General features: G+C 36.7%; 1 protein-coding gene across 1 annotated transcript in view; it reads left to right on the top strand.

Moving 5' to 3' along the window:
* Positions 1-23,575, top strand: part of LOC145683979 (uncharacterized) — a gene marked incomplete in the record, with an annotated part of 170,982 nt that overhangs the window by 66,076 nt on the left and 81,331 nt on the right. Inside the window, 3 exon segments of the mRNA XM_081755729.1 lie at positions 7,472-7,525; positions 19,990-20,154; positions 22,012-22,149. Coding sequence (XP_081611855.1) covers positions 7,472-7,525; positions 19,990-20,154; positions 22,012-22,149 — 357 coding nt within the window.

The raw sequence follows: 23,575 nt of genomic DNA, 5'->3' as shown, positions 1-23,575 counted from the left end.
TTTAATTACTGATTACTGTATATTGAAAGTGAAAGTAAATCAATAAGAATGTGCAAAATTATCATATTAAGTACTGAAAATGTAAACAAGAACAAATCAATAATTGACAGCTCGTGATTTTTTGGGGGGGAGGGAGGGAGGCGGGAGTCTGGAGTCGTGTTCTGCCATTTAATTCTGCAAAAGTATGAATTAGGAAGTGTATTTCTGGACCTACGGGGTCTATGGCTTTTCAAATCCCGAGGATGACGTTCCTCGGCGATTACACTTTCCAGGATAGTACCGAAGGAAGAAAGCGGCGTGAGATCTGCATGTTTGGAAATTCCCCGCAATTTGCCTGCTGTGAATAAGGAAAACCCAGGAAAAACCTCACTCAGAATGGCTGGCTTAAACTCTTTTACACCTTACTGACCAGGTATCCCCAGCGGGAATCGAACCCAGAACCAGATCTGTGGACATTAGTTTCTGATCGAAACTTCCTTGGAAGTCGTGGATTAGTTGGAATCAATTAAAGGTTCATTTTCAGTTTGCGACAAATATCTTCTGTGCTAAATACATATGAAATGAGGGGCTAAAAGAAGACGGGACTGTGTCCGTAAAAGTGATGGTTATTTCTCATAATAATACGTATATTTTTGCCAGGACAAAAAATTTATCCGTATTACGGAGATGTACGCTATTGAGAGGTACCGGTAAAATAGGTTACTATATACAGGTTGGAAAGGAACAAGGGAGGTGATTCTACAGCTAAAAACAAGGGGGAAAAAATCAAATAAATATAGGACCAACGTGATGGCGGTTTCAAGCAACAGCCGTGTGACGTTTCGCTGGCCGCCTTCTTCTAAGTGCAATATCTGCCGAACAAATAGAGACATTGACATCAGTTCAAAAGAATGCAAAGAAAGTCATACCCCACCGAAACGATGGCGCAAACGGAAAGGAGCGGAGCGGATTGCAGAAAGGAACTCCCCAAAGAGAGAAAAGGATTCACCAAATGAAATGCAGTAAGGGACGTGAAAATAAATAATACGTACAAACCTAAAATGACCTGGTTATATTTAGCGTACTACTGAATGATCGATTGGAACGTTCAAATGGGGATTCCTACTGTAGCGTCGGGAAGCAATGTATACGACAGAATATACCACGAATTAGGTGGTTTGTTGGATCGACAGTACTACTCGCAACTTTTGTTTCCGTCAGCGTTCAAAACAGAAAAGTGGCGGAATCGGGGAAGGTTGTTGATTATTGCGCTACGTAAGATACAGTGACGAGAAGGGAAATCAAAATGTACAGATCATGACAAAAAGACATCTTCAGAATTCGGAGGTACGACTGCTCATTACCTCGCAAAAAAAAAAAAAAAAATGTAGGCGGTATGTTTAGCTTCAGGCTATTTCTGCCTTATTCTCTTTCATTTTGACCCCAGAATAGTACATACCCTACCGAAAAGGCAACTGCATTACGTTACGTTTGTACGTATTATTCACTTTCACGTCCCTTAACTTCATCTCATTTTGTGAATCCCCTTCTCCCTTTGGGGAGTCCCCTTGTGCATTCACTCTGCTTCTTTCTGTTTGAGCCATCATTTTGGTGGGGAATGACTTTCTATACATTCTTTTGACGCGAGCCGGCGAAACGTTGCACGGCTGCTGCTTGAAAACGCCGCCGTGTTGGACCTATGTTTTTTTGAACTTTTCCCCTTGGTTTTAGCTGTAAAACCACGTCTCGAAGTTTTTCGGTCTTGTTCCCTTCCACCCTGTATATAATGAGTTTTGTTTTAAGCGTATCTCTATCGTAGTTCACTACACAAAATCACAGAATTGCGATTTATTTATGATCATAATTTATTACCGAAGCGAGCTATTTTTACAAGAAAACAGCATAATATAGATTTTCTTTTATGATAGAGAAGTCTATTTTGGCTTAATGTAGCTGCAATAAATCTATCCTCATGACAGTGTTTTTGTCTGATTAATTCTCAATAGTGCATACCAATTCATAATTGAATAGACACCATATTTCTGAAGACTGGCCGTAGAATTCACGACAAGAGACAATATAAACTTCGACATTTTTATAGCATATGACATGGGCCTCCTAAATGCAAGACCTCTGCTTGCTTTTCGGAAATTAGATAATTAACGAAAAAAGCACGAGAATTTAGCATCACTCTCTCTTCAGTTCTTCTTTTGTATCAAACTCTGAAGTAAGAAATTCATGTGACAAATCTGCATAGCTATTTCGTAACATTGGCCCAAAAATATTCTTGTGCTACGTCTTGTTTTTCACTGAAATGGCAGAAGAAAAGTGATGTTCGGTTTCTCTCTCTCTCTCTCTCTCAAAAAAAAAAAAAAAAAAAAAAAAAAATTTGATCCGAGCATCATCCGGCTACAGTGAGTTTGGAAGTTGACACTTGGTGAAATTTAAGTTATTGTGATTTTATCATAAATATATGGCTACACTTTGTAGGATGCTTAATACCAATTCCGAGTTTCTTGGCGATATCACGGATTCAGCACTTAATATAAAGCTCGATATGGACACCAGGTGCGCACCCAGAAATTTTTATTGGTGGGAATCCAGATTTACAAGTCACTACATCTATGTAGCATTGAACGGGTATTCTCTACCCGGTAAATAATTGTAAAATACTTTCATTTATATTTTCGGGGGGAATATGATAGAATTAGATTGTTTTTATAATAGAAAGAGTACAGATGAAGGGTAAAATCAAGTGTTCATGCTACATTAATCATTTTCTGCTATAATTTTATTAAGAAAGTGTATAGTTATATGTTAGGAAGTTTTGGAGGAGTCCGGACCCCTTCCGTGAGTGCACCTTGCATTCAACATCATATACCATCTTACGCAATCTGTAAAGTGACAAAGTCAGTATTTAAAAAAAAATATATTACCTTTTCTCTATTTCTCTTTTTATTAATATATGTTTTATATAGAAAAATAGTTTATTAGTACATGTCTGCGTACAACGGTAAAATAAATGAATAATTTCAGCTTCCATTGCTGCCGAAAATGCTATGCAAAAATTATAAATTGGTATGCAAATTTAAATTTGTTTCACAAATTGCTACTCAGAAAGCAAAACCTAATACTATACATAAAGCGAGATTGAGCAAAAGTAGGAACTTTCCTTTTGCCCTGAATTTGTTGCGACTTGTTAAAGTATCAAGAATCCAATATAAATCGAATAGCATTTAACATTAAATCCTATCGGTTTTAGTGAATATTGGTTGTGTGTGTTTCTGAGAGTAAGTTGAGTGAGTGAGTGAGTGAGAGAGAGAGAGAGAGAGAGAGAGAGAGAGAGAGAGAGAGAGAGAGAGAGACGAGACGAGACGATGGAGAAGTTAAATCAAATGTCATCTGTAGCTGTAGCAATTAAAGTGCCCTGTATGTTATTAAAAGTCACAATGTGTAATTCCTTGATAAAATTATATACCTAGATATGTGCGAGTCTACGTCGTATAAATGAAAGCCCTGGATATGGAAAATTGTATCTATACGACTTGTTAAAGTGAACATGTCCAACTTTAGGAGTAAGTTGATACTTCTGAAATTTTTCAGTGCTCTCATTTTCATTATTTTCGTGTACAACGAAAAAGCCATTTAGCGTTTGCAAAATCCTATTAGTTGAACATACAATTCCAGATTCTTACAGCTCAGAGACATGTATGTGGCTGGAATTTGACAGTTTTTGGAGTGAAGGTCTTGACCAACCGTAGCTGGATTGATTCTTTGGTCTTATTAGACAACTAAAGTACTGAGTGGCCAAAACGTAGGTGGGGAATGTTAGACCGTATGACGTTCACTAAGCCTCTTCATTATAATTGAAGAGCTAGCTATCCCACAATAGTGCCATTAAACAATCTTCATGGACGTTTAAAGAACGAGAGGAAAAGAAATCTACACAGATAAAACCTCTAAAGCTGCAGAAGTGCATAAATGGCGCAACTACGAAAATCATTAGTAATGCAGCTACCAAACAACAATGACATTTACAGCTGACAGATGTGCTTCACCTGTGCCATATTGGAAGTAAGTTCTAATAACTTCCCGTACACCTGGCAATCGTGACATTACGGAAATACAACAAATGTTCAAGAAAAGTCGTTTACGTAATCACCGATAGTTTTCTGAAACATTGCGCATAGTGGTAGGATGAATGCTTTACATTTCTTGAAATTCGATATTCCCTTCGCTCTAGACTAGACTAGAATATGAGTTCCTAAAGTTTCTGAAATACAAGGTCTGTCCGAAAAGTAATGTCATATTATTGAAGGTACTGTACGGTGCAGCGCGCTCAATTTGCTGGGATTCATGGGTAAGTCAACTGCCAAGCGGTGCTTATTTAATTGTCTCGGAGATCACGGAGGTGAACAGCGGTCGATTTTGAAACTTTCTTCCGTCTCCTGTAGAAGTCATGATGCAGCACTCACTGGAACAAAGATACGCGATCAAGTTTTGTGTGAAATTCGGCAGGTCTACAGCAGAGACATCTCCATGGGTTCAGCAGGTCTTCGGGAATGAGTTTTAATTACAAAGACAAGTCTATAGATGGCACTGGTCGCTTTTGGAAAACTGTGAGGAGGTCAACGACGAAGTCCGTGCTGGACGCCCATTAACTTCTTCAAACAACAAAAATAAGGACAACAATTTTTGCAAACACAGTCGAATGAATATTCTTTTAATGGCCGACATGTTAAATGTTCCAAAAACTATCGTCCACGAGATTGTGACCAAGGATTTGCACATGTGAAAAGTGTGCGGGTAGCTTGTCCAAAGAATTTTGACCGACGAATAAACATCTCGGCGACTGAAATTTGTCAAGATGCCTTGGAAATGTGTGAAAATGATCCTCACTTTTTGGACAGTGTTCACGGGTGATGAAACGCGGATATTCCACTACGACCCCGGAACGAAGAGACAAAGTGCAAAGTGCAACACCTCGGGATCCTCTCACCCCAAGAAACTCGATTGAGCAAAGCAGGTATCAAGAACATGCTTTTTTACATAAGGGGGATCGCCCACCGTGAGCTTGTACCTCCCGGGACAACTGTTAATTCTAAATTTTACTTGGAAGTCCTCAAGAGACTGAAAGCAAGGATCCGACGCGTCAGACTAGACATCAGCGATGATTAGAAACTTCTTCATAACAACTCACCAGCCCACACTACCTTGGTTGTGACCAGCGACCTGGCCAAATCTAACGTAGCAATGCTGCCCCAACCACCCTACAGTAACGACTTGGCTCCCGTAAACTTTTTGTTTCCCGTTTGAAATCCCCGCTGAAAAGGCATCGTACAGAACAAATTGACGACGTGAAATCAGCTTGGAAATGGCTTTTCCTAAACAGTCTCTCTAGGATGCCTTTGCAGAATGGAAATCCGCTGGCAAAGATGTATCGACGCAGGAGGACAATATTTTGAAGGACTTCGGAGCGCAAATATTATTATTCTTATTAGCTCAGTGGTAGAGCGTTCACCTCTGGTGCTGGGGGTCCCTGGTTCGATCCCAGCTCGCTCCAAGTGAACCTTGTGGTGGACAAACACTGTGTGCTTGGGTTTCCTCTGGCTTCTCCCGTTTCCTCCCACTTCCTTCATTCCACCATTTCATTCATTTCTCATCACCATCGTCTCCTTTAGCCTAGTCGGCATAACCGTGGGACGTAAAACTCAAAGATTTCATGTCATTTTTTTTCCATACTAGTAGACTTGGTGACAACTTTTCGAAGGGACCTTGTAATTCAGGCTCACAACCAGAAATTTTGTCAGGTGTGTCCAAAGTCGAAAGATTGGAGAGGGTCCGAACCCGGTGAATACCCGGGGATTCTCCCCTGAATGAGTTTTGTAATTTTTCTTGAAGTGCAATTTAATTAGATAGTTAATGACGAAAAGCATCTGCCAGTAAGGCTTTGCAGCAACAGGGTTAGTAGTTAATTGAAAAATAGAGATTTCCTCCCAGTAATAATATTTTTGTAAGGTTTCGCATTGCTTATTTTCTCTTATTTCAGAGCAGTCATTCCGATTAGCCTATATATGGCATTGGAGTGCACTTTTACAGCCAAATAAATAGTAGAGAGAAGCACGAGAGCAAAGAAGGGGAGGTTCATGAACAGAATAATCAAGTGTGGGGAAATACTTCTCACAGATTCACGTATAGTAAGCCTTACGGAGTTTTAAAGTTCATTTTTTCGTGTTTTCGGCAGCCTATAACTCTGAAAGGAAGCATTTGTGCACCCAGGTTGGTGTATAATTTTGTCTTATCTTGGTGTCAGGAGTCATCTCCCAAACGTTGTTGTTGGTGTTGTTTTGAAACACCCTGTATATTGAGGTTGAAGCTCCAGCTTGAAGCTTTGAATTCTATAAAAAGGATTACCATCTTTCTTCTGCTGGTGGGTTTGCATTATCTTACACTAACATAATCATTATTAAAAAAAAAAAAAAAAAGCGCGCACACACACACACACATTGAAACTATATTGAGGGAATGCGAGTGCCCTTTCCCTCCCCTTCGTTGTTCATGATGGGTAACATACTTAAAATCATGGCTTTTAAGATTTGTTATTTCTAAAGATAGGAGGCGGCAGGTTACTTCGGGCCGGTCCTGAGTAGGCTATAATAAATCTTGTTACTTTACACTTTTTCTGCGATGGCTACATTTTTAACAGTTATTAATTAGTGAATGATCTTTAATTTTTGTAGTGTTTTGGTGATGCAGACTTTTTCAGGCTACTTATTCTTCGCACAGAGAGTTATTATATCTACTAGTTTTAAGCTACATACTTCGAAACACTAAATTCTGTGAAGACTTTGGACTGTGAGCATAAAACTGCAGTTCCTTTAACGGTAAATGTCTTGCCAATAACTTCTTTTCATTAAAAATACGTCGAAGATAGTTTTAACGAAGAGAGAAACATCAGAATCAGAATTTCCTCTTTCCATAGCTCTCGAGTGGTTAAAGAATAATGTCAAACCAAGTCGTAAGAATTTTTGAGACATAAGCTTATTACAGAGAAACTTTTACTGATTTGTTGTTTGTACTTATTAGTCAATAACTGTTACACTTAATACATTTGGAAGCTGTTAATCTGAAATTATTATACTTTAATCGTACAATGCTTTGAGAAGTTACATAGCAAACTACAAATTTAATAGCGCTCTTTGAAATTTTTGTAACTCTTTTCTCGCAGCTTTTAGGTTAAAATTTGCTCGAAAATTGTTGAGTCTTAGCTTCTCTGAAAACTAATTTTAGCAGAAGAAGATTTGTCGTTTCGAACACGATTCGTTTTAAAATTACTTTTAAAAAAGCGTTATGGGGTAAGTATACACTTTTACTGGCGTCTATAGAAAGTGTCAGATTTATGAGTCATATGCACAGTTGCCCGAGTGCAAACGAACTTTACTATAATTTGAATTTTATATAGAAAATTTCATAGTTCATAATTTTTTTCCAGATGTTAGAAATGTCGATGCTGACTTTACATCCCATAAGGTGAAAAGTGTAGTAGGTAAATTATACATGTATTTCAGTTCTTTCTGCCTTTTTTGTGATTGTTTTGTGGTATATGCAACTACTTTTTATTTAATAACTTCAGATTTTTTCTTTTTTTAATAATTTCAATGTAGCTTTCATTTTTTCAACGCTAATTTTTGGTGTAGTTTTTCACTTTTATTCAACAGAACAATACACGGATAAAAGGAATTAGGTATAAAGGCTCGCAGTTACCAGACTCACAGACTCGGTATAAAGACACGCAATTTTCAAACCCTTGTACCGAAAATTCGTATTGAAGCTTTAGTTATGCGAACCGTTGATTTCATCAGTGAATTATATAGTTTTTAACTTCAATGCATAATCATTCATCACTTTATTTCATTTTGTGTTTTATTAATTTTGACTGAAATGTTTAAATTCAGTCGATATGTGCAGCAAACAAACCAGTTGTCGGGTCGTAACCTTCCGTAGGAATTGTGGAGTAGTAATTAAGTTTAATTAGTTTATTTCCTTTGAATTAATATATCGAAATTTCTCAGTATATGTATCAAGTATAATTTCTAAGCATTGGTAGGAATCAATTCATACACGTTTACTATTTTGTATTTTTGAGCTACTTAATTGTGCAATGTATTTTTTTTTTAGACAACGAAATAATTATACGAGATCCAAACTCGTAACTGAATGACGTTTCAGCTAACTAATTATCATCTCTAAAACGGACTTAATGTCTGTGCAACAGGTTTCGTTGCCTTCGAGACTTGCAGATTTTTAGCTTTGCTTACACGGAAGGTAAAAACAGTCTAATTTCACCGGTTTTCTTACATTACAAATATGTCGCTATAATTGTTTTTTCATGTTTTGTATTCTTGCTAGCTCTGAAGAAAGCATGCCCAACACTTATTATCACGTGATAGAGGATTTTCGGCGTTCACCAAACGTCGTGAGGCAAACTTTTGAGTCACGTGAATAAAAGTGACGGCCACTGGGTCTAAAAAGCTTCTGATACGCCAGTTAAGGTTAGTGTAAAGGGACAAGTTTTGCCGATAGATGGCACTACAGTCTTCATATCTCTCCCATGTATTTTTTACCATTCACAAAAAATCACGATTTCTCTTACAAATTTCAACCTAGAGACTTCAAACTTTTAAAAGGGGAAGTTCATAATCTATCGAAGGCAATAATCCGTGCCGATTTTTTATTTAGAATTTTCTTCATCGTTGAAACAGTTCCATTGTTAAAGGTTTGGATATCCATTTCAACAATGAAGAAAATTCTAAATAAAAAATCGGCACGGATTATTGCCTTCGATAGATTATGAACTTCCCTTTTTAAAAGTTTGAAGTCTCTAGGTTGAAATTTGTAAGAGAAATCGTGATTTTTTTTTTTTTTTTTTTTGTGAATGGTAAAAAATACATGGGAGAGATATGAAGACTGTAGTGCCATCTATCGGTAAAACTTGTCCCTTTAAACCAACCTTAAAGACAGGACGAAGCATCGCGCTGACCACGTATTCGTCACTAGGATGGATGTAGTTCAGCTGATCGCTAACAGATGGCGTTGGAGTGGCTTAGGCCCACAAAGGGTTATAACGCCAGGTGGTTTGGTTTGGATATTATGAGATACATTTTGAACAACGTAAACACGGTTTAGTATAAATAACGACACAATGAACATAATGTAATAGGTTCGAGACAAATGAACAAGCGTTCTGAATTGTCATAATTTTGAATGTAATTATTTAGTGTGACTGAATCATATTCGCTGAGTTAAAAAATTCTAAACTTAACTGTTAAGGTATAAACATACAACTAAACAGTGTATATCGCGGATTATTTACTGTATTTCTATTGCATATTGAACTGTGTACGTTTGTCTATCTTCTTTTGTGTGCTTAAATGTTCAATATATGAAACCAATTTTTCAACTGGAATCATCCTCTGTGACAGGATGTTTGTAGTGTTTTTCACTTCTGGATTAGTGTGTGCATTTGAATTTTGCATGTGATTGAGCAATTTGAATTTAACTTTGTTTTTGAATTTCGTGTCAAATCGATTTTGTTTCTTTGTGGTATATGTATATTTGATGTATTGGATAGCAAGTATGATAAATGTATTTATAAAAGAAAGTATAAAATAAAATATTTGGATTTTATTTGGTTTCTGCAGTTTAAGGACTTAATAATTTACTGACTATTATAGTTTTAACAATTATTTATGCACACTATTCTATCGGAGTTGTTTAAGTTCTAAATAGAATGATGGATGTTCCTTACTTTGCACGAGTTTCATTCTGTTGATTTGTTTAATTCTGTAGTGTATTTTCTGTATACTTTTAATCAAGCTGGGTGATGACGTGTAAGTTAATAAAATATAGTACATACCACATACAAATCGTCTCTGGGAGAAGATGGGGACACAGAGGTTTTTTTTTTTGTGATTGAGCGCTCACTTCTCAGGGAAAGGCTCTTGGTTCAATTCCAGACTGTATTAGCTTGTGGTGGACAACATTGTGGCCTTGTGTTTTCTCACATTTTTAAGTTTCTCCCCGGTCTTCGTTGCACCAAATCTTCTATCGTTCACATACATTTGAGACTATAGTACTTTAGTATATACAACTTAACTATGGGATGATAAACGAAAGGTTACATTACATTTTAATCCTTTTGTATCAATACAAGTTTGCTATTTCACTAAGTAAGGATAGTTTGTTTACGTTGAGGAGGGTATACGTTTACAAGATTTACAATTGTTTTTAAAGAATATTTTTTTTTCTCTTTTAAATTGTGTTTCATAGCTATAGACTTAATGTGAAATTAACTAAATTTCAGATTAAAAGTTAGTTACCAAGTTTGGTATTAAAACTTTGATCCATATTGTGAGGATTGAATCATATAATTCTGTTCCTACGTATTTAACTCTTGAAAACCAAAATTTGTAATTTTCGCTGATCATCCCCATGATTTTTAAGAAAGTGTATATCATATACTCTTTCATATGTTATTGAATTGTAATAACATTTAGTAATTTATTCAAAACCTTCGAATACTCGTTTAATAGCCTGGATCTGAAAGCTCAGCACATAAAAGCCGTTGGTCTGTAAAAGTTTAAATATAAGAGGATTGATGGAATATTTTTAAAATTCACTGTAAAAGTCTTCAGATGTTGGACGAATTGTTTTGCAGCTAATACTCACTGTGGTACTCGTTTCTGAGAGTCAGCGTAATTGATAATTGTTTTCCCAAACATAATATCGGAATCAGTTTGTACGTAACACATGAGTTGTTTTGAAATATCCACTCTTCCTAGAGAGTGTACTATATCTATCTACAAAACATTTTTTCTCAAACTTTTCTTCAGGTAACTGTGATTAAATTTCCAACGTCCCACGGATATTAAGCTAAAAGTGACGGATGGTTAATGAAAGTGAGTGATTGTGAAAGATCCGTGAAATGAAAATATGGGAGGAAATCGGAGAAGGTACGATGTTGTACACCACAAATTCATATTGCCTAGGATTGAACCAAGGATCCTAAGACTAGAGGTGAGCACTCAACCACTGAGCCACCCATTGTCATACTTTCTTCTTCAAGCCATAGAAAACTATTAAAATCGTTTTACACATTTCGAAGTTCTTAAAAAAAAAAAAAAAATACGCGAATAAATACCTACATATGTCAATAACTATATGTATATAAGGAACATGATAACTTCCTTTCATCAATGAGTTTTATTATTTTTACAAATCATAGTTATTCCTTCAAAATAGTCTCCTTGGACAGCCTTACAGCTATGGAGGCGTTGTTTCCATTCTTCGTAAGAATGCTGAAATACCTTTCAGCTCATCGGTTACTCTCTTCTGGATGTTATTCAAAGTATCAAAATGATGCTTTTTCAAGTGGTTTTTAAGAAGGGGGAATAGAAAGTCACAGTCCAAGGAATAAGGATAAGAAACCATATGAATATTTTTTTCTGCCAAAAATTAATTGACTTGGTTCTTTGAAATCATCATCTTGGCACATATTTTTCTCATGTTCAAATCCTGTGTTAAAATTTGATGAAAGTTGAACACGTTCAAATTTAACTCGTTATTGAGCATTCTCAACGTCACCGACGATCTGACCTCACAAGAGATTCCACTCTTTCCACATTGCAGGACCGTGCCGTGGAGGGGCGAGCGGGGCGACGGCCCCGGGCGCCGAAGTAAGGGGGCTAAAAATTAGGGAGAAAAAAGGAAAAGAGATAGAAAAAATTGCTTGGAATATATGTATGAGGGCGCAGTCGTATACTCTCGCCCCGGGCGTTGATTTTCCTCGGCACGGCCCTGCCACATGGTATCCAATTTTTGGGCTTTAATGTTTCTTCGCACGAGGTTCTTCTTTCACTTGTTCTCGACCCTCTAGAAAGGACTTGTACCATCTGAATATTTGTGCCGATGATAGAAAATGCTCTTCATAAGCCCTTTGTAAGTTTCTTAAGTCAGTCGTAGCAGGTATACCAAAATTTACATGAAATTTGATGACAGTTGTTCAGTCTTTTGTACTGAGTGAATGGAAAGGGTTAACCTAACTTTCATGTGAAGGTATAATCCAGGCTCTGTCCATAAGAGCTGTAGACAAATCAGGGATGACAGCAGATTTCTTCAGAACCTGTTAGAGGGTGATCGCAACCGGGGCCTTCATTGTGAAATCCAATATTCAATATGGCGCCCGCGCGCAAGTACCTAATTATATTTGAACTGAAATATCTTCTCACAGAAACAAGCTAGAAACTTCGTTTTTGTACCAACTTAAAGATAATTGATAGTAGAAGTTATAAAACTGGATATATTGTTTACATGTTGCCGCCATATTTAAAAATAACGGTTATTTGGGCCACAAATTAGCTTTTCTCGTTTCTCTTTTTTCATTTCATGACAAATAACTATGAAGTTATTAAAAATATGAAAACGTAGTCCAAACTAATTAAAGGAGCATAATCTTAGCTTTCTATCGTTACCAATATCTTTAGTAGATCTTAAAAATGACGGAGCTATTTAATTTTAAGTGGCGCAAGGAATAGCGTTTTTTGAACCGTTTAATAAATTACCGGAAAGACACTTACTACACGCAAATCTTTCAAAGCTATTACTTTTCAACAAATTAAAATAGTCCATTCATTTTATCTATAAATTAAAGGAAATAGGTTGCTGTGTCGTAGGAAATGAAATAATAATGTTACTGCATTTGTCAAATATTATTATTAACATGTTTATTTATATAATATGTAGCTAATGTAATTATTATATTGTTTTATTTTGCAGATTTGATGTCATGAGAATTTATTTTAAATTTGATGGTAATATCATGTGTGCTTGTGAGAGCTAGTAATACTTAACAAAGGTTTTCTACAGTTTCAAAATTTTTACGAATATATTACTTTAGCTGTGCTTTAGAGAATATTTACATATTTCTTTTCAGAGCATATTGTAAAATTACTGACACCCAACATGAAACACTCATGTAATTTTTGGAATAATTGAAGAGGCAGTGACAGATATAGCAGGAGTTGCACCATTTTCAAGCAGTAATTCATTTAGATACATTTCAAAGAAGATAAACTTTGCTTTTGTGCATATGTAGTCTTTTAAGACATCTTGAATTTCAATATTGTTTCCCGAGAAAGCCCAAAATCTCTCCATTTGCACCGGTAGGAATGTGTACATGACAGATTAGTTAGTAGTATAAGTGAGGCGGCTACCCTTTGCTGTCTTTCCACATTTTTGAGCAAGGTGATTAGATAGTGGCATAAAATCCCTGCGGGTGCGTGTTTAAACTTGCTGCAGCTCCTGAAGAATACACCAAACAGATCAGCAAATCAGCTAAACCTTTCACTCGAGTTTTACGAAGTTGGTTCATAACATCAGCAATAATTGTTATATTCATTAATGAATGTCCTTCGAAAACGTACTCAGACGGTCCCAACAACTTTTGCAAAGTAGACAAAATAGACTACTTTATTTGCTTGACGAACCAGTAAAAGTTTTCGTCTGTGAATGATCTTCGACAACGGAGTTGTTTTGTACAAAAATCGCTCGTTTCGAAATGCCACATAAGCTTCATGGCTACGTGCCAGGTAGTTCAGGATTTCTTCTGCATTAGAATCTGGTACAACTTCACAGGACTGTGAACTTTGTACGGGATTTCCCTGCGCTCCATAAAATTCTACCATTCTGTTAACAGAGTTACGAACTTCATCAAGTATATTACCAAGGAATTCATGGTCTGTTTGTGATATACCACGAATCTGACTGAAGATTTGGCATGTCGAAAGAACTTCGTGGTACGACAATTCCCACTCCGTAATATAATTCTTTCTGCGCGTCTGACCAATAATTCCTTCCTACAATTTCTTAGATCTATTTATAATCTGTTCAAGTATCATATCAGCACCAACTGCGCTAAACACATTGTTCGTTCTTCTGATTACGGAGTGACCATTTATGAACTGAATATTTATTTCCGGGTGTTGTCTCCAAATTTCTAATTTGTTCAAGATAGAGGGACGCGCACCACACGAAAAATATTCGATTGAATGCCATGAATACCGGAAGCAACTGCAGTACAATATACAGATGCAGCGGCCAGTATCCTTCTCGGTCAGCTCTTATAAGGCTTTTCAGCAGAAATAAAAGATGTAAAAAAAAAACTGTTCAGGACAGTGGTACTGCTCTGAGATTGAGCTGACTTTCTCTGAAAAGTTCTGCAAAGCTTCGATATTTCATCTGAATTAATGACCAACTCCATGGACTGATAAGAGCACGTTAAGCTTGTCTTTCTTTCATAAGAGTCATAGTGTCAACAAACTGCTGGATGACAGACGTATAATATTCACCTTCTTCTTCCAGGAAAGCCTTCCCTTTAGCACAAACACATCTCATAAACATATCTCTCACTGCCCCAACGTAGATATTTCCCTTTAGAATACTCTCGGTTACTTTCCGCCCAAAATTTTTCTATGAAAGAAGACTCCAAACCACTACCAGAAATGTATTTTCCTGTGCAGACAAGAAGGTCATGTGGAATGATCCAAGCATGAGGACAATGGTTGAAAATACATTGCTCGTAAGTTGAATTTCGGCAGCAATGCGATACACCCCTTCGTCACATACTACAGGCATTGAAGATTGGTTTAAGTGTATAAGTAGGCTCTGGAAGTTTTTTTCATTCCTGTGTATACACTATTATATTCCGTTACTGGATACGGCAGTACTGGAAGAAAGCCAACTTGTTTCTTAGAAACATCTGAATCCGTTATTATCGCATTCACAGTACCCCGCGTTACAGTGGATTCTTTAGTTTCTAGCTCGTATGCAGCATGCATTGTCTTGAGTAAACTCCTTCTGACGCAAATTATCGATGTCCAAATCATACAGTTCGGAAGAAATTGTCAGCGTATTTTGAATCGATATAGGTTGTACCTTCCTTTCTTATTTCTTCAATTGCTGAGATTGAAGCTAGGATCGAAGATCTTGAACTAGAGGTCTTGCTAATACCGACTTCGACAATTTCGGTTTCAAGGGACTTTTGTTGGCACTTCCCGGAAAAGCACCATGACTGTATCGTGGCTATCACGGATTCCTGACAGAGTAGCCTCTTCACGGTCGAAATTGTCCATAGCTCCTACCGTGAAACTATCACCCTGAAAGTGGCTTGAAAAAGACAAGGTGGAGGAACAGGTCTTCAGCATATATTGTGCAAGGTTGCTTCGTGCTTGCATGATATCTTTATAGCCAACTGACACACTTAGTTTACTCATAGTTGAGATCAGTTGTCTGATTTTTAATTTCTCATGAATTGAATGTGCCACCATCAAATGCATTGGGGGTTACTTTCCTACTACGATGTATATGATAGAATAAAATATGGAAGATTAACTTCAATAGATTCTGAAAATTTAGATTTTGTTGGTTGGAAAATTCTTCAAGATCATTTTCACTGTCTTCGTCAGTGATATGTAGATCTTCGCATGCGTCCCAGATATGATGTTCAGCTTGACCACTTGTAGCATTTCTGCTAGGAAATCCAAAAGAGGTTGAGGAATTCTAATTGTTGGCCAGAACTTATGAAGTTTCTGACTGTCCTCAAATTCTCCTTCAATGCCGAAATCTGTGTGATCGTACTTCTTTGGCTGCACTCGTAAGTATGTTAATCGATCTCAGTTTGTTAGCTACTTCTTCGGCACAAAATAATGAGTTGAAACCTAGAATAGGTTTATTTCTTTTCGAAGGCTTCAAAAACCTTACTTTTTCTCCAAAGTTTAACTTCGTTGTTATTAAAAGTCAGTTCACTGTTTCCATTAATGAAGTCTCGAATTTCCTACAATGTCAATCCACACCCTCATCCAATAGTTTCTCGATAATTGGCGCCACTTTATTAAGCACTGCACTTTTATTAGTTTTCTTAGATTCGGTGGTTGTGCTATCTGATTTCTGAGAATATTTATTGAACTTCAGAAGATAGCGCTTAAGACAGGCCTTATGATAATAGAGATCTGCACCGAAAACAGGTAATTCATCCTCCAAGTCACAAGTTCTCGTAAATCCGTCATCTTTAAAGAACATGGTTGCGGATAAAAATGTAGTTGCACGATTTGATTCACATATTTTGTACTTTTGTTTAATTCCGTTGTTTCTCTTTCCCATATACTACACATAAAACATTTATTGCTTTCTTGTTTGAAGATGGTGATTGTCGAACTGGAATATCTACTCTCATTTTCTTTGCCATTGGCTCAGATTGAAATTTTATTGAACGCTGATCCTGCTCCTCAGTTTGACTACGTTCTCTTTTCTTTTTCTTCCGTAACAACACACTCTTGTTTGAATATAACATATAGAATGCGTAATTACAATGATACACAAATTCTGCACCTCTCTGAAGATCCTTAAGTCTTTTCAGAACATCATCCTTGCGAATTTCAGCCGCAGTTATAACATCTTCTCTCCCTCGGAAAGACAACATTGTTTTACCTGAAGGTTTGTCACGATTCTGGCAAGTGATGCAGGCATTCACGTCTAATACGGATGCAGAGGAAGAGATTTCTCGGGATAGAGAGATGCCAAACAGGTTTTCTATAGTCATTGTCTAGGATATTGGTGCCAACTATGGATTTTTATTATTCCACTGTCCACATTAGAGTCTGCAAAATTAGCTACATATTATATGAATAAACATGTTAATAATAATATTTGACAAATGCAATAACATTATTATTTCATTTCCTACGACACAGCAACCTATTACCTTTAATTTATCGATAAAATGAATGGACTATTTTAATTTGTTGAAAAGAAATAGCTTTCAAAGATTTGCGTGTAGTTAGTGTTTTTCCGGTAATTTATTAAACGGTCCAAAAAACGCTACTCCTTGCGCCACTTAAAATTAAATAGCTCCGTCATTTTTAAGATCTACTAAAGATATTGGTAACGATAGAAAGCTAAGATTATGCTCCTTTAATTAGTTTGGACTACGTTTTCATATTTTTAATAACTTCATAGTTATTTGTCATGAAATGAAAAAAGAGAAACGAGAAAAGCTAATTTGTGGCCCAAATAACCGTTATTTTTAAATATGGCGGCAACATGTAAACAATATATCCAGTTTTATAACTTCTACTATCAATTATCTTTAAGCTGGTACAAAAACGAAGTTTCTAGCTTGTTTCTGTGAGAAGATATTTCAGTTCAAATATAATTTGGTACTTGCGCGCGAGCGCCATTTTGAATATTGGATTTCACAATGAAGGCCCCGATTGCGGAAGTGTTACCTTCGATTTTTTTCATTAATTGATCACCCTCTAACAGATTCTGAAGAGATCTGCTGTCATCCCTGATTTTTCTACAGCTCTTATGGACAGAGCCTAGACTAGTAGAGGCAACAACGTTATTGGTTCATACACAGTGTTGTTAGTCTTGCTATTTTCTAGCACACCATGGGGTATTCAATTGGGTGGTTTAAGTAATTTTTATACTGCTTTCGTAGCCCCATAATCCATGTAGTTTACCTTCTTTTCCCTCCCGTAAAACTTGTCCTAATCAATTAGCACAGCAGATCCGCTAAAGAGTGGAGTTTGGTAAGACCATTTTTGTGACTTAATAATACTACATACAGTCTCTCTGTCTCTCTCTCCATATATATATATATATATATATATATATATATATATATATAATATAATTTCATTTTTGGAGTGTTTTTTTTAATGTAGAATATACACTTTATAGTTGTATAATTAGAATGTATGTATTAATAAATAGTTCAAGTACATTTTTTCTGAGTTAGATACTTTTCTCAGTTTTTGTGTATTTTAGGTTGTTTTTTTACACTTCATCTATTTTCCGAAATCGTGGACTAATCGCATCACAGAGATATTTACATTTATCAATCTCCTGCCAATATTAAAAATAAATAAATAATAATTTTGATACGGTAATTTAAAACATATGAAAAAAAGTTTTTGAATATTGAGTGGAACATCGCTGTACGTAGATTCCATCTAAATAGCTTTACATATATGCACATTAAAAGTCTTATAAAGTAGATGCATGAGCACGATCCATGTTAAGTGACGGTCAACACTGTAAGATGAGTTCGCGAGAACTTGTACGACTTACTGTTTAAGCGGAAAAAATACTTTCACTTCGGCTCATCAGCAAATTGCCTGCAATTTAGCGACATACCTTGGCGTCATGATGCAGCACAGCTAGCGACGAGTGTTGGCCTGACGGTGAGCTATTAGGAGCGTGACAAACATACCAAGATCTACTATTATAAATAATATATACCTGCATGCTGGCAACATCTCGTGGCGCCAAATAGAATACAGCGCTGCCAACGACAATTATTCACTGACTGAAATATTAGTAGCGTGAATAACAGACTGAGACGTTGTAAAAGGCTTAAAGAACGGATGTTGAAAATAGATTTACAGATACTTATCAGTTTAATGAAAACGTCTTTAAAAAGTGCAATTTACTATATTCATATAGCGTTGGACCACCTTTCACCTTCAGAACAGCTCTGATGCGACGTGGAATAGTTCCAGAGGTGTGAATGGTAACAAGTGGAATATTACACCGTTCTATGGGTACAGTTCATCTCTCAGCTCCTTAAGAGAGGATGAAGATAAAATTGCGCCGGAACTCCAAAATAGATAACAGATGTTGTTATATGCAGGTACGACGATTGGGGGAGGGGGAAGGGAGCTGTTCAACTTCATCCCAATGTTCTTCAAACCACATGGCAACAGATCCAGCTATGTAAATGGGCGCATTATCATGCTGGAATTTGGCGTCACTGCCGTGATGCAACATGTGGACCACAGGATGCACATGATCTAAAATTGTGATATAATCAAGGGAGTGGTGCGAACGGTAAGCGTAAACACAGGATCCACCAAAGACCAGGGTATTGCGGCCTACAGCGTTAAGATCGGCACTGTGTTTTACTGTTGGTCGGAGACATTAAGCATCATATCATCGCATGAGAACTAGAGGAACGTAACTCCATTTTTCATAGGTTTACAGGCAAGAGGACAATTCTTAGAAAGATCTTTTTTTTAATAAGATGATAATTGAGCCACATTACAACAGATGATCGACAAGGAGAACAGCTGGTGTTACGTTCCATTTATACCAAGTGGGGTTTTCAAAATTATGTCCAAATATGAAGAAAACGAAAACTCATTTTTGGAGTTACGTTCCTCTGGTTCTCATACGACGATATGCTTCTTTAGGCGTCAGTTACTCAGAAACAAGATCCATGGTTGGAAATGAAGTCAAGGATAAATCACCCGACATATCACACGTTGTCAGTCATCAGCGGTCTATGTTACATGTTCAGGGCACCATTGGGATCGTGCTAAAACGTTATAATATCAAGGTTTCACCCGTGCAACTCTACCCCGTATGTCCGTGTCACGTAACTTGCAGCGACTGAGATTTATCAACACGGGTTGTATGATGTGCTGCTTAAGTTCCTCTGTCATTTGCACCGCAGTCGCAGGACGGTTCTGAATAACAGTTCGCTTTAATGCTCACCGGACTTGTCACTAAAGGTGTTCATCCGATCACTGTTCCTCTTCGCCGATGTGGTTTTGCCATGAGTTTTGTGCCGTCATCACCCTTGACACTTGCCACTTTCACACTTACAGCACATAACCAACCACCAACAATTTGCTCTCTTTGGAAATCAGAGAGGTTTACAATATCATCATCTGCTCAGTTCAATGCACACTACTGTTCTACTTCTTCTCACATAGTATGGAGTTTATCCTAACATCACTACAACCAACCCTGCGCTGCGCCCGTCGCCTGTTGATATTGGTGTGTTTCCATTAGATTAATAAGTACCCGTAGAAATAATACTCTATATGCTGTAGCAGTTGATTATAACTATCATATTTTCTAGCATTTACTTATATCAGTTTTCCATTGCAGAAGATGTGTCTCCAGAAGAAGTGTCATACGACGAAAATATCCATGTACAAAAGGATTCCGGAATAGGAGGAGGAATATGTGTCAAAGTCGTATTCTTCATTTTACTTGGTATTCTGGCTGTGATGGTAGGACTCATTATAACGGAATATCGCGGGTCAACAGATGGTAAGGATCCTTTTTCCTAATTTTGCATGGTATTTTGTGATGAAAAAAATAATTGTAGTTACATTACAAGGTCCACAATAGGATCCATCCATTACTATTATTTATGAAATGAAATTTTAGTTGAACGTCTCACGCTTATGCTTTTTAGGATAAAGCTAATGATTAATGGAAGTGAATGATTATGAATTAAAATTATTGTGCTGTCCCACTGGGAATCGAACCCTGGACTACGTGCTCCCAAAGCACACGCACTAACCATAGGACCAGCGGAGGCTGTGTACCATGTACAGTGGCAGAACAGTGAGGACGTGTTAAGTGTCTATCGCGTATCGTGTATTTCGAGCAACGCGTCAACATTAAGTTTTGTTTTAAGCTGCAAAAATATGCCAAAGAAGCTCAATATATAGCGATGAAGCGGTAACATTGAAGAAAAGACTCTGCAAGTTTTACGTAAGCGATTCAAAAGCAGAAATGAGTCGGTTAAAGACGAGCAATGATCAAGACGTCCATTGACGTCAAAAATAGATGAAAACATTCAAACGTGGCGCAAATGATTCATTCAACAAAAAGGCAAATGAATGTTCGGAGCTTTCCGAAGAATAAACCTTTCGTACGGATTCGTGCGAAGCACTGCCGATTTGCAAGTGAAAAAAGAGAGCGTGCGAAATTCTTCCCTGATTTTTGACTGACGAATAGTAGTTGTTCACGAGTTTTTGGTTTAAAAAAAAAAAAAAAGTATTCCTGTCTCCACATCCGCCGTACTCTCCGGATGTAACACATGAGACTTCTGGCTCTTTCCAAAAATCAAAACCGTAGTAAAAGGAGGACAATTTGACACCATTTCCTGACATTGAGAGGGTGACGGCACATATGAAGTCTTGTTCAGAATGTATTAATGTAGCATACTGTTCGGATAATGTAACATATCGTGTAATTACATCTGTATCCTGACATCGTATTTTAATTCAATTACTTCCTGCTTTGGTGAAATGCTTGTAAATCTTAACTGGTTTGACATTCGTGTTTCTCGCCCTTATTTTTTGTGACAGTATATGAAATTGAAGTCACATTCAGCTGTTTCACTGCTTCATCTTAACTACTTCAATATGACTAACTACAGCATATAGTCTCCCAGCTCACATCAAGTGGACCTTGTGGTGGACAAACACCGTGTGCGAAGTTTTGTCGGGGTCCTCCAGTTTCCTCCTACTTCAGTCATTTCACCATTATCATCCCTCTCATCATCACAGTATCCCGCAGACGCGGTGCATAATTGTGGGACGTTAAACTTAAAAAATAGCATATCATATTTCAGGCATTATTGGATAAATGTTTTTATTTATTGTTTACTGCCCTATTTCTAAAAAATAAATAAAAATTAAAATGTAAGAAATGTACTACTGTTAAATTCATTTTAAAATTTTAGTAATATTAATTGTGATCATTCAGGGAAATGTTTGCATATCTTTTTGTTCCTTCTCAACGCAGAACTAATACTTTATGCGAAACCTTGCACCTACAAGTGAATATTGTAATTAGGATTTTAAGGAACTCAGATGTGATAACAATGTTGGCAGTTTTAAGTTTCTTCTTGTACAGTCATTAGCAAATGCGCATTCCTCTTCCTACGTATTATTTATTCAATGAAAGAATATATGAATGCATTTACATCCTCTGTACCTCAAATAAAACTGTTTTGGAATTGAAAGTTCATTCCAAATTACCGGGAAAATATTTTGAGAGAAACTGCTATACCATCATCAACTATTGATACCTATTTTACCTTTTTCAGCGTTGAATTTTGTATTTTATTCTGTCAAAATAGACTTGTTGCTTACATGTGTCTTTTTGATTTAGTGGATACTCCTATTTCGGAATCAAGATTTGCTCAAGTGTTGGATGGATGGGTTGATGAATCTCAGCCAAGTCACGGTCACGAAGAACATTTACCAGATATAGACGACGATCACGATGAGGAACACGATGAACACGAAGGTAAGTACATCTATATACGTCTGTTGGTAAATCATACTCCTAGAGATTAAGTACTTGACAGTCTAATTGTGGGATTTTCATTTGATGTTACGATATCTTCTGCACTATGAACTATTCCATTGAAGGAAAAAGCTAGATGCATCATTTTCATAATTCAAGTTAATACGTTGATTCTACTTATTTCCGAATATTCAGCTAACCCGAGAAAATTATTAGTTTTAGATAATCATTCAAATTAATACTTAACATTAATAACTTTAAGATTTTTCATTGTTAATTTTTTTTTAACACACACATACACACCATAGTACCCTGATATGCATTATTGAACACATCGAGAATGATTAGTCTCTCAAATGGGGACCTTAAAAAAATGAATCTTACCTCCTTAATATGGTATGTAGGTAGGGTACCGTTAACCTGTAGAAGACCTTTAATTTGGTGTAAAATGTAGGCACATAACTCATGTATGGTTTCCACAGTAAGATTGGGTCATTCACAATGTAGCACTCATTTGTCAGCAAGAGTGGAGAAGGATATCTACGTCGGGGTCTAAGCTCCAGAATTGGTTGAAGTTCAATAAATTAAGGTCTGGATATTGGACGCATTAGAGGAGGAATTGTAGTTCATCCCTGATGTTCATGAAACCACGCTCAATCACAACACCTACGGAACATCAGGAAATTATGACTCGCAGCAACACAGAGCTGCCATATGTTTTACAGTAGGGAGGAGACTTATCAAGCATACGCTTCTTTGGGTGTCCACTATACTTAAATATCATCATTTGACTTTGAATCACACAACGGTACTTCACATTCGGGAGCACAGTCTTGTGTGGTAAGAAATGAAACTTCTTTTTTCCAGCGTAAAAGGATTAGACTACGGTTATATTACAAAGTTGGTTTTACAAAATTGTTTTTATACAATAAATACCGAAGTATATTGAGGCCAATACAGTATCTCCCGCCACTGCATTCCAATATAGCTTGTACTTGGCAGCGTAACAACATTTTCTCTGTTCTTTATTTCTTTTAAGTATACTATTTGCTGTCCCCAAATCTTCAGCCCTTTGTACGCTCTAGGTTAAAGTCTTGCTTAATTAAAAGTATTAACTGTTTAGATGTAGAATTTCTTTTTGTAAAGCAATTTAAGAACTTCGTTAAACACAACAATCCCGCAGGTAGCATCATCAGTTAGCGTCAGATAGGTAAGTACAGCGCACATAGTGAATCTATTAGCGTGACACCCCGAGATATTTGCCGTTCATTAAAAGTATTTCTTATTGTGCCCTTTGTCTTTCTACAACCAACATTACAGATGTCTTAAGCAGGTTCTATAACATTCCAAGATAGCATGATACACAGACTGTTATTTTTTCCTTTTACTAAAATATTAAAAATGTGCATACTTCGTAATACATCTT

The sequence above is a fragment of the Thermobia domestica genome, chromosome 4 (assembly GCF_964235325.1).
Source record: "Thermobia domestica chromosome 4, izTheDome1.hap1.1, whole genome shotgun sequence".
In the NCBI taxonomy this organism is placed as follows: domain Eukaryota; kingdom Metazoa; phylum Arthropoda; class Insecta; order Zygentoma; family Lepismatidae; genus Thermobia; species Thermobia domestica.
This window is presented reverse-complemented; position numbering and strand designations above follow the sequence as displayed.